The following is a 12,500-nucleotide window of genomic DNA, read 5'->3' as shown; positions in this document are numbered from 1 at the left end:
TTACCGTTGTGGAACAGACCCTCTCTATAGATAAACAGTATTTACCGTTGTGGAACAGACCCTCTCTATAGTTAAACAGTATTTACCGTTGTGGAACAGACCCTCTCTATAGTTACCGTTGTGGAACAGACCCTCTATAGATAAACAGTATTTACCGTTGTGGAACAGACCCTCTCTATAATTACCGTTCTGGAACAGACCCTCTCTATAGATAAACAGTATTTACCGTTGTGGAACAGACCCTCTCTATAGATAAACAGTATTTACCGTTGTGGAACAGACCCTCTCTATAGATACTGTTGTGGAACAGACCCTCTCTATAGTTAAACAGTATTTACCGTTGTGGAACAGACCCTCTCTATAGTTAAACAGTATTTACCGTTGTGGAACAGACCCTCTCTATAGATAAACAGTATTTACCGTTGTGGAACAGACCCTCTCTATAGTTAAACAGTATTTACCGTTGTGGAACAGACCCTCTCTATAGTTAAACAGTATTTACCGTTGTGGAACAGACCCTCTCTATAGATACAGTATTTACCGTTGTGGAACAGACCCTCTCTATAGTTAAACAGTATTTACCGTTGTGGAACAGACCCTCTCTATAGTTAAACAGTATTTACCGTTGTGGAACAGACCCTCTCTATAGTTACCGTTGTGGAACAGACCCTCTCTATAGATAAACAGTATTTACCGTTGTGGAACAGACCCTCTCTATAGTTAAACAGTATTTACCGTTGTGGAACAGACCCCCTCTATAGATAAACAGTATTTACCGTTGTGGAACAGACCCTCTCTATAGTTACCGTTGTGGAACAGACCCTCTATAGTTCCACAGTATTTACCGTTGTGGAACAGACCCTCTCTATAGTTAAACAGTATTTACCGTTGTGGAACAGACCCTCTATAGTTCCACAGTATTTACCGTTGTGGAACAGACCCTCTCTATAGTTACCGTTGTGGAACAGACCCTCTCTATAGTTAAACAGTATTTACCGTTGTGGAACAGACCCTCTATAGTTCCACAGTATTTACCGTTGTGGAACAGACCCTCTCTATAGTTACTGTTGTGGAACAGACCCTCTCTATAGTTACCGTTGTGGAACAGACCCTCTCTATAGTTAAACAGTATTTACCGTTGTGGAACAGACCCTCTCTATAGATACTGTTGTGGAACAGACCCTCTCTATAGTTAAACAGTATTTACCATTGTGGAACAGACCCTCTCTATAGATAAACAGTATTTACCGTTGTTGAACAGACCCTCTCTATAGATAAACAGTATTTACCGTTGTTGAACAGACCCTCTCTATAGTTACAGTATTTACCGTTGTGGAACAGACCCTCTCTATAGTTACAGTATTTACCGTTGTGGAACAGACCCTCTCTATAGATAAACAGTATTTACCGTTGTGGAACAGACCCTCTCTATAGTTCCACAGTATTTACCGTTGTGGAACAGACCCTCTCTATAGATAAACAGTATTTAACGTTGTGGAACAGACCCTCTCTATAGTTACCGTTGTGGAACAGACCCTCTCTATAGTTAAACAGTATTTACCGTTGTGGAACAGACCCTCTCTATAGTTACCGTTGTGGAACAGACCCTCTCTATAGTTCCACAGTATTTACCGTTGTGGAACAGACCCTCTCTATAGTTAAACAGTATTTACCGTTGTGGAACAGACCCTCTATAGTTCCACAGTATTTACCGTTGTGGAACAGACCCTCTCTATAGTTACTGTTGTGGAACAGACCCTCTCTATAGTTCCACAGTATTTACCGTTGTGGAACAGACCCTCTCTATAGATAAACAGTATTTACCGTTGTGGAACAGACCCTCTCTATAGTTAAACAGTATTTACCGTTGTGGAACAGACCCTCTCTATAGTTCCACAGTATTTACCGTTGTGGAACAGACCCTCTCTATAGTTAAACAGTATTTACCGTTGTGGAACAGACCCTCTCTATAGTTAAACAGTATTTACCGTTGTGGAACAGACCCTCTCTATAGATACAGTATTTACCGTTGTGGAACAGACCCTCTCTATAGTTAAACAGTATTTACCGTTGTGGAACAGACCCTCTCTATAGTTAAACAGTATTTACCGTTGTGGAACAGACCCCCTCTATAGATAAACAGTATTTACCGTTGTGGAACAGACCCTCTCTATAGTTCCACAGTATTTACCGTTGTGGAACAGACCCTCTCTATAGATAAACAGTATTTACCGTTGTGGAACAGACCCTCTCTATAGATAAACAGTATTTCCCGTTGTGGAACAGACCCTCTCTATAGATAAACAGTATTTACCGTTGTGGAACAGACCCTCTCTATAGATAAACAGTATTTACCGTTGTGGAACAGACCCTCTCTATAGATAAACAGTATTTACCGTTGTGGAACAGACCCTCTCTATAGTTAAACAGTATTTACCGTTGTGGAACAGACCCTCTCTATAGTTAAACAGTATTTACCGTTGTGGAACAGACCCTCTCTATAGTTAAACAGTATTTACCGTTGTGGAACAGACCCTCTCTATAGATAAACAGTATTTACCGTTGTGGAACAGACCCTCTCTATAGATAAACAGTATTTACCGTTGTGGAACAGACCCTCTCTATAGTTAAACAGTATTTACCGTTGTGGAACAGACCCTCTCTATAGATAAACAGTATTTACCGTTGTGGAACAGACCCTCTCTATAGTTACCGTTGTGGAACAGACCCTCTCTATAGTTACCGTTGTGGAACAGACCCTCTCTATAGTTACCGTTGTGGAACAGACCCTCTCTATAGTTACCGTTGTGGAACAGACCCTCTCTATAGTTACCGTTGTGGAACAGACCCTCTCTATAGTTCCACAGTATTTACCGTTGTGGAACAGACCCTCTCTATAGTTCCACAGTATTTACCATTGTGGAGCAGACCCTCTCTATAGTTACTGTTGTGGAGCAGACCCTCTCTATAGTTACTGTTGTGGAACAGACCCTCTCTATAGTTCCACAGTATTTACCGTTGCGGAACAGACCCTCTCTATAGTTACTGTTGTGGAGCAGACCCTCTCTATAGATAAACAGTATTTACCGTTGTGGAGCAGACCCTCTCTATAGTTCCACAGTATTTACCATTGTGGAGCAGACCCTTGCAGAACTTGTGGAAGGAGGGCAGGGAGAAAAGAGGGGTGTAGGTATCAGACCTCTTCATCATCAGGCACATCTCCAGAGACCACGTCAACAACAGCTTCCTGTTTGGAGCAGACACACACACACACACACTAGGTTAGGTTATATGGTGGAGAAATGACAAGATTGTGTTATAATACGGTCATAGCATCAAATGGTTGTTTTATGCAACAGAACAGAGGGTTCTGAGAACACGTTCATCTGTGTGTGTTCTACGGAGGATGGGCCTCTGGGAGATTTAACACTGACAGGAGATTGACCATGTCAGTGGGTGATACCACATTCCAGAGCCTGAGGTAATGTTTCTGTACTGGGCGGGTCAGGGGGACACGTTTCCAGTATGGAGTTGGGGTCCCCCAGGGGGACATGGCTCCAGTATGGAGTTGGGGTCCCAGGGGGACATGGCTCCAGTATGGAGTTGGGGTCCCAGGGGGACATGGCTCCAGTATAGAGTTGGGGTCCCAGGGGGGACATGGCTCCAGTATGGAGTTGGGGTCCCAGTGGGGACATGGCTCCAGTATGGAGTTGGGGTCCCAGTGGGGACATGGCTCCAGTATGGAGTTGGGGTCCCAGTGGGGACATGGCTCCAGTATGGAGTTGGGGTCCCAGTGGGGACATGGCTCCAGTATGGAGTTGGGGTCCCAGTGGGGACATGGCTCCAGTATGGAGTTGGGGTCCCAGTGGGGACATGGCTCCAGTATGGAGTTGGGGTCCCAGGGGGACATGGCTCCAGTATGGAGTTGAGGGGCCAGACCCTGGTCTCTACACAGTGAGTACAGTCTTTACAGCAGATACTGTCTGCTGTGAATTATTAGTATCTTTTATATATGAATCCTAACCTCGTGACCCATTCCATACATCTGTTGTTTGTCATGAACATCCCGTAGGATGAACTTTGCTATAAAATGCTGTGTCTCGAAACATCCAGGGTCGCTGACAAGCTCCATTACTGCACTAATTAAATAATACACGTTGGATTGTTTTGAAGAAATGTAAAAAAAAGTCTCCTTTTGATTACAATAATTCCACCCACAGTTATCGTTCAACTACAGCCGTGTGTGTGTGTGTGACATGTATAGCGTGTGTACCTGGCCTCAGTGTAGAGCTGCTCCTTCCTCAGCAGGGCTCCCAGCAGGGACAGCAGGGTGCTGAAGTGTTTCCTGGTTGCCGTGGTTACCGTGCTGATGACCGCCCCGTCAAAGAGAGAAGGGGAGGAGGAGGACAGGCTGGACGAGATGAAGTGATCATGTCTGATAAACAGAGGGAGAGAGAGAGAGAGAGAGAGAGAGAGAGAGAGAGAGAGAGAGGGGGCGAGGGAGAGAGAGAGAGAGAGAGGGAGGGGGAGAGGGAGAGAATGAGAGAGAGAGAGAGAGAGAGGGGGAGAGGGAGAGAGAGAGAATGAGAGAGAGAGAGAGAATGAGAGAATGAGAGAGAGAGAGAGAGAGAGGGAGAGAAAGGATTGAAAGAGAAGACAACAGAATGTGGTGAACTGTTTAAAAAAAGATTGAAGTTTTGTGGTACAGTGTGAGTACAGGGTATATAACAGCAGGGTGGTAGTGTGTGTTACCTGGTACAGTGTGAGTACAGGGTATATAACAGCAGGGTGGTAGTGTGTGTTACCTGGTACAGTGTGAGTACAGGGTATATAACAGCAGGGTGGTAGTGTGTGTTACCTGGTACAGTGGGAGTACAGGGTATATAACAGCAGGGTGGTAGTGTGTGTTACCTGGTACAGTGTGAGTACAGGGTATATAACAGCAGGGTGGTAGTGTGTGTTACCTGGTACAGTGTGAGTGCAGGGTGGTAGTGTGTGTTACCTGGTACAGTGGGAGTACAGGGTATATAACAGCAGGGTGGTAGTGTGTGTTACCTGGTACAGTGGGAGTACAGGGTATATAACAGCAGGGTGGTAGTGTGTGTTACCTGGTACAGTGTGAGTACAGGGTATATAACAGCAGGGTGGTAGTGTGTGTTACCTGGTACAGTGTGAGTACAGGGTATATAAACAGCAGGGTGGTAGTGTGTGTTACCTGGTACAGTGTGAGTACAGGGTATATAACACAGCATATTGTACAGCAGGGTGGTAGACGGCCAGGTCAGAGTGGACCAACATCAGGTTCTGACTCAACAACGCAAACACCGTCGGAGACAGAGCCCACATCTACAGAGAGAGGGGGGGGGGGGGGGGGGGGAGAGGCGGGGGCAGAGGGAGAGGGGGCAGAGGGAGAGGGGGCAGAGGGAGAGGGGGCAGAGGGGGGAGGCAGAGGGAGGGGGCAGAGGGAGGGGGGGGCAGAGGGAGAGGAGGGGCAGAGGGAGAGAGGGGGCAGAGGGAGAAGAGGAGGGGGGGGCAGAGGGAGAGGAGGGGGGGCAGAGGGAGAGGAGGGGGGGGCAGAGGGAGAGGAGGGGGGGGCAGAGGGAGAGGAGTGGGGGGCAGAGGGAGAGGAGGGGGGGGCAGAGGGAGAGGAGGCAGAGGGAGAGGAGGGGGGGGGGGCAGAGGGAGAGGAGGGGGGGGCAGAGGGAGAGGAGGCAGAGGGAGAGGAGGGGGGGGGGCAGAGGGAGAGGAGGGGGGGGGGGCAGAGGGAGAGGAGGGGGGGGGGGGGCAGAGGGAGAGGAGGGGGGGGCAGAGGGAGAGGAGGGGGGGGCAGAGGGAGGGGAGACAAGCCAGAGGTACATTTTAAGTTACAGTTCAGTCATGTTACTTGGTGTTGCTGATGGTAGTGCAGTGTGTGTGTTATGTAACATACCCCTACGAGTGAGTTCTCGGTATTTGAGCCAGAAAAATGTGTGTGTGTGTGTGTGTGGTAATCCAACATACCCCTATGAGTGAGTTCTTGGTGTTGCCGATGGTGGTGAGGGCTGACAGGTTGAAGATGAGGGTGAACTCTGCCCTCTCTGGGGTGAGGGTGAGGGGGGCGAAGACAGGGTGCTGGATGCCGGGAAAGGGTGGAGGGGTCGGGGAGGGGGTACCAGGGGTCGGAGAGAGGCCCAGGGGGGCCAGAAGGCTGGACAGGGCACAGGCCATCTCTCCCAGAACCAGTTTATACGCTGCTTCCAGAATGGGGATGTTCTTCAGGCTCAAAACAGACTGGTACACACCCAGGGCTGCTGACATCACCTGGAGAGAGAGAGCCCAACATCCTTAGCTAGCTAGAATTACATCTGTGTTTATCAGAGCCCAACATGCTTAGCTAGCTAGCTAACATTACATTTCTGTGTTTATCAGAGCCCAACATCCTTAGCTAGCTAGCTAACATTACATCTCTGTGTTTATCAGAGCCCAACATGCTTAGCTAGCTAGCTAACATTACATTTCTGTGTTTATCAGAGCCCAACATCCTTAGCTAGCTAGCTAACATTACATCTCTGTGTTTATCAGAGCCCAACATCCTTAGCTAGCTAGCTAACATTACATCTCTGTGTTTATCAGAGCCCAACATCCTCAGCTAGCTAACATTACATCTGTATTTATCAGAGCCCAACATCCTTAGCTAGCTAACATTACATCTCTGTGTTTATCAGAGCACCACATCCTTAGCTAGCTAGCTAACATTACATTACTGTGTTTATCAGAGCCCAACATCCTTAGCTAGCTAGCTAACATTACATCTCTGTGTTTATCAGAGCCCAACATCCTTAGCTAGCTAGCTAACATTACATCTCTGTGTTTATCAGAGCCCAACATCCTCAGCTAGCTAGCTAACATTACATCTGTGTTTATCAGACCCCAACATCCTTAGCTAGCTAACATTACATCTGTGTTTATCAGAGCACCACATCCTTAGCTAGCTAGCATTACATATCTGTGACATTAGTGTGCATCGTCTCAATGCTCCTTTTGGCAAAACTCTTGCAGACTCAAATAATCACTAATCGAACACAACAGCAAGTGGCCACTCGATAAAGGGCTTAGGGGCCCAAGTGTTGGGTTTGAGATTCAGCCTATGGCGGTGGTCGATGGAACTTCATTGGCCCCATAGGTCACAATTCTACACATTTTTCTTATCGTTTTAACTGCAGTTTAAAAAGTCAAGAACGTGTTTCCATGTGTCACGTCCCTGACAAACACACCCACCTCTCTGTCCCTGTTGAAGCGTAGCTCCAGGAGCTGTGATGTCGGAGCCAGCAGCTTCTCCACAAACCACGCTGGGAGCTTAGTGTTGATCTGGTCCACAATCTACAACACACAGAGAGAGAGAGAGGAGAGACCATTAGGAGTAGATAATCAATATGGGGTTATTATTAGGAGGAGAGGCAAACACGTTGAATGACCAACCAGTTCTCTGCATTCGGGCAGACATGCATACAATTGTCAACATGTTTCAGAATGTAGGCCTATATTGGACGCAAAATTCAAGTTTCCGCTCACAAGACCTGAAATTTGCTGTTTGAGGAAACATTCTTCGTAACCGGTTTAAACCAGTTCTCACCTGTATAAAAACAGTCCCCGGCCGTATAAACACAGCCCCCGGCCGTATAAACACAGCCCCCGGCCGTATAAACACAGTCCCCGGCCGTTATAAAAACAGCCCCCGGCCGTTATAAAAACAGCCCCCGGCCGTTATAAACACAGCCCCCGGCCGTTATAAACACAGCCCCCGGCCGTTATAAACACAACCCCCGGCCGTATAAACACAACCCCCGGCCGTATAAACACAGCCCCCGTCCGTATAAACACAGTCCCCGGCCGTTATAAAAACCAGTCCCCGGCCGTATACACACAGCCCCCGGCCGTATACACACAGCCCCCGGCCGTATACACACAGCCCCCGGCCGTATACACACAGCCCCCGGCCGTATACACACAGCCCCCGGCCGTATACAAACAGCCCCCGGCCGTATACAAACAGCCCCCGGCCGTATACACACAGCCCCCGGCCGTATACACACAGTCCCCGGCCGTATACACACAGTCCCCGGCCGTATACACACAGTCCCCGGCCGTATACACACAGTACCCGGCCGTATACACACAGTCCCCGGCCGTATACACACAGTCCCCGGCCGTATACACACAGTCCCCGGCCGTATACACACAGTCCCCGGCCGTATAAACACAGTCCCCGGCTGTATACAAACCAGTATTAGAACCAGCTCTTACCAACGTGATGAGGCTGAGGACGGCCAGGCTGTACTCTGGGCCACAGGCCCTGCCGTATAAACACAGTATCAGAACCAGCTCTTACCAACGTGATGAGGCTGAGGACGGCCAGGCTGTACTCTGGGCCACAGGCCCGGCCGTATAAACACAGTATCAGAACCAGTTCTTACCAACGTGATGAGGCTGAGGACGGCCAGGCTGTACTCTGGGCCACAGGCCCGGCAGGCATCCAGCTGGTCCAGACCGTAGGTGATGACGGCGTCGGTCAGCTGTGCGGACGGCTCCAAGCTCACCAGCAGGACACACACACACTCGTTCCCCGCCGTCAACACCGGCTCAGAGAACAACACCTGCTTGGCCGTCGACACGCACGCCAACACCCGGTTCAAAACCTGGAGAAAGGGAGGAAGGAGAAAGGGAGGAAGGAGAGAGGGAGTAGAGGGAGGAAGGAGAGAGGGAGTAGAGGGAGGAAGGAGAGAGGGAGTAGAGGGAGGAAGGAGAGAGGGAGTAGAGGGAGGAAGGCGAGAGGGAGTAGAGGGAGGAAGGAGAGAGGGAAGAAGGAGAGAGGGAGGAAGGAGAGGGAGGATGTAAGGTTGTGTTGGGAACAAATGATATCTGTGACACGTATGCCTGTGTGATGGGTGTGTGTGTGTGTGTGTGTGCGTGTGTCTCTCCTTACATCAGAGACGTATGCCTGTGTGTGTGTGTGTGTGTGTGTGTGTGTGTCTGTCTCTCCTTACATCAGAGACGTATGCCTGTGTGATGGGCGGTCCTCTAATGGGGTTGAAGCGCTGTCCGATGCAGCGCACCACGGTGCTGAACACCCTCAGCAGGGCGGCCAGTTTGGGCAGAGACACCGTGGGAGGAGGGATGTCCTCGTCTACCGCCTCGCCAGAACCCACGTGACCCAGGTCCTGGAGACAACGTGGGACAGGAAGTCCATAGATTTGTTCATGACGTTTCAAATGTAATGTAATACAACAGGATGTCAGCGACACCAACATCTGCAACGGTCTTCAGAAAGTATTCAGACCCCTAGACTTATTCTACATGTTGTGGTGTTAAACCCCTAGACTTATTCTACATGTTGTGGTGTTAAACCCCTAGACTTATTCTACATGTTGTGGTGTTAAACCCCTAGACTTATTCTACATGTTGTTGTGTTAAACCCCTAGACTTATTCTACATGTTGTTGTGTTAAACCCCTAGACTTATTCTACATGTGGTGTTAAACCCCTAGACTTATTCTACATGTGGTGTTAAACCCCTAGACTTATTCTACATGTGGTGTTAAACCCCTAGACTTATTCTACATGTTGTGGTGATAAACCCCTAGACTTATTCTACATGTTGTGGTGTTAAACCCCTAGACTTATTCCGCATGTTGTGGTGTTAAACCCCTAGACTTATTCTACATGTTGTTGTGTTAAACCCCTAGACTTATTCTACATGTGGTGTTAAACCCCTAGACTTATTCTACATGTTGTGGTGATAAACCCCTAGACTTATTCTACATGTTGTGGTGTTAAACCCCTAGACTTATTCCGCATGTTGTGGTGTTAAACCCCTAGACTTATTCTACATGTTGTTGTGTTAAACCCCTAGACTTATTCTACATGTGGTGTTAAACCCCTAGACTTATTCTACATGTTGTGGTGATAAACCCCTAGACTTATTCTACATGTTGTGGTGTTAAACCCCTAGACTTATTCAGCATGTTGTGGTGATAAACCCCTAGACTTATTCTACATGTTGTTGTGTTAAACCCCTAGACTTATTCTACATGTTGTTGTGTTAAACCCCTAGACTTATTCTACATGTTGTTGTGTTAAACCCCTAGACTTATTCTACATGTTGTGGTGATAAACCCCTAGACTTATTCTACATGTTGTGGTGTTAAACCCCTAGACTTATTCCGCATGTTGTGGTGTTAAACCCCTAGACTTATTCTACATGTTGTTGTGTTAAACCCCTAGACTTATTCTACATGTGGTGTTAAACCCCTAGACTTATTCTACATGTTGTGGTGATAAACCCCTAGACTTATTCTACATGTTGTGGTGTTAAACCCCTAGACTTATTCAGCATGTTGTGGTGATAAACCCCTAGACTTATTCTACATGTTGTTGTGTTAAACCCCTAGACTTATTCTACATGTTGTTGTGTTAAACCCCTAGACTTATTCTACATGTTGTTGTGTTAAACCCCTAGACTTATTCTACATGTTGTGGTGTTAAACCCCTAGACTTATTCTACATGTTGTGGTGTTAAACCCCTAGACTTATTCTACATGTTGTTGTGTTAAACCCCTAGACTTATTCTACATGTTGTTGTGTTAAACCCCTAGACTTATTCTACATGTTGTGGTGATAAACCCCTAGACTTATTCTACATGTTGTGGTGTTAAACCCCTAGACTTATTCCGCATGTTGTGGTGTTAAACCCCTAGACTTATTCTACATGTTGTTGTGTTAAACCCCTAGACTTATTCTACATGTGGTGTTAAACCCCTAGACTTATTCTACATGTTGTGGTGATAAACCCCTAGACTTATTCTACATGTTGTGGTGTTAAACCCCTAGACTTATTCAGCATGTTGTGGTGATAAACCCCTAGACTTATTCTACATGTTGTTGTGTTAAACCCCTAGACTTATTCTACATGTTGTTGTGTTAAACCCCTAGACTTATTCTACATGTTGTTGTGTTAAACCCCTAGACTTATTCTACATGTTGTGGTGTTAAACCCCTAGACTTATTCTACATGTTGTTGTGTTAAACCCCTAGACTTATTCTACATGTTGTTGTGTTAAACCCCTAGACTTATTCTACATGTGGTGTTAAACCCCTAGACTTATTCTACATGTTGTGGTGATAAACCCCTAGACTTATTCTACATGTTGTGGTGATAAACCCCTAGACTTATTCTACATGTTGTGGTGATAAACCCCTAGACTTATTCTACATGTTGTGGTGATAAACCCCTAGACTTATTCTACATGTTGTTGTGTTAAACCCCTAGACTTATTCTACATGTTGTTGTGTTAAACCCCTAGACTTATTCTACATGTTGTGGTGTTAAACCCCTAGACTTATTCTACATGTTGTGGTGTTAAACCCCTAGACTTATTCTACATGAAACCCCCACCACGAAGTCAGAGGAGAAACCCTACCAGTGTGTGTGTGGTGGTGTTACTGACCTCTGCGTAGGCCTCCATGTCCTCTAGAAACTGTCCCAACAGCGTGGTGGAGAATGTCAGGTCTGCTACCCAGAACTGTTCCAGGCTCTGCAGCCAGCCTGCACACACACACACACACAGTTCACACACACACAGTTCACACACACACAGTTCACACACACACACAGTTCACACACACAGTTGACTTGTGTAAAACCAGAGGTGTCCAACTCATTTTTCCCCAGGGTCCAACTCATTTTGCCCCAGGGTCCAACTCATTTTGCCCCAGGGTCCAACTCATTTAGCCCCAGGGTCCAACTCATTTAGCCTCAGGGTCCGTATTCGGTGTTCAGAGAGGTCCGGATGGCTGCACTTTAATTATTATGTCCTTGCAGTCCATTTCCAGGAAGTGACTCCACTATTGATAGTGTTTTGAATTTGATGCTCTTTAACTGCCAATAAACTATGAATATCGGTCCATAATCAATACCCATTTGGCTTTAAGACACCTGGGAGCCTTTGACTGCCAATAAACTATGAATATCGGTCCATAATCAATACCCATTTGGCTTTAAGACACCTGGGAGCCTTTGACTGCCAATAAACTATGAATATCGGTCCATAATCAATACCCATTTGGCTTTAAGACACCTGGGAGCCTTTGACTGCCAATAAACTATGAATATCGGTCCATAATCAATACCCATTTGGCTTTGATCCATTTAAACTATATGGCGTTTTAACTCAAAACCACCTGTGCGGGCCTGATTGGATCCCCCGTGACAAGCCTGGTGTAAAACATACACTGACGGCAACTACAGACTTGCAGAAATCTGTCCAACCCCACTGAATTGTGATGATATTCTAAACTAAAGAGGAAGATGGGGAAAACGTGTGTGTCCACTCACCTGAGACCTGCTGAGTCAGAGACTGTTTCTGTGTGTGGTCAATGTGCCAGCCCACCAAGATATCCACCGTATCCTGTCACACACAACAGGCAAGGTCAACACAACACACATACTTCACTGTAGACACTCTG

General features: G+C 47.0%; 2 protein-coding genes across 2 annotated transcripts in view; one reads left to right on the top strand and one right to left on the bottom strand.

Moving 5' to 3' along the window:
* LOC139421666 (myosin-11-like) overlaps nucleotides 1–12,500 on the top strand; it is a 195,888-nt gene that overhangs the window by 136,618 nt on the left and 46,770 nt on the right. The window lies entirely within an intron of this gene.
* LOC139421789 (serine/threonine-protein kinase SMG1-like) overlaps nucleotides 1–12,500 on the bottom strand; it is a 109,298-nt gene that overhangs the window by 74,955 nt on the left and 21,843 nt on the right. The window contains exons 8-16 of the mRNA XM_071172909.1: nucleotides 12,370–12,442; nucleotides 11,483–11,580; nucleotides 9,024–9,197; nucleotides 8,454–8,675; nucleotides 7,258–7,359; nucleotides 6,001–6,300; nucleotides 5,216–5,346; nucleotides 4,274–4,435; nucleotides 3,129–3,247 (exon numbers count right to left, since the gene is read on the bottom strand). Of these exons, the coding sequence (XP_071029010.1) occupies nucleotides 3,129–3,247; nucleotides 4,274–4,435; nucleotides 5,216–5,346; nucleotides 6,001–6,300; nucleotides 7,258–7,359; nucleotides 8,454–8,675; nucleotides 9,024–9,197; nucleotides 11,483–11,580; nucleotides 12,370–12,442 (1,381 nt within the window). The remainder of the gene's footprint in view (nucleotides 1–3,128; nucleotides 3,248–4,273; nucleotides 4,436–5,215; nucleotides 5,347–6,000; nucleotides 6,301–7,257; nucleotides 7,360–8,453; nucleotides 8,676–9,023; nucleotides 9,198–11,482; nucleotides 11,581–12,369; nucleotides 12,443–12,500) is intronic.

The sequence above is a fragment of the Oncorhynchus clarkii genome, chromosome 12, assembly GCF_045791955.1.
Source record: "Oncorhynchus clarkii lewisi isolate Uvic-CL-2024 chromosome 12, UVic_Ocla_1.0, whole genome shotgun sequence".
Taxonomy (NCBI): Eukaryota; Metazoa; Chordata; class Actinopteri; order Salmoniformes; family Salmonidae; genus Oncorhynchus; species Oncorhynchus clarkii.
This window is presented reverse-complemented; position numbering and strand designations above follow the sequence as displayed.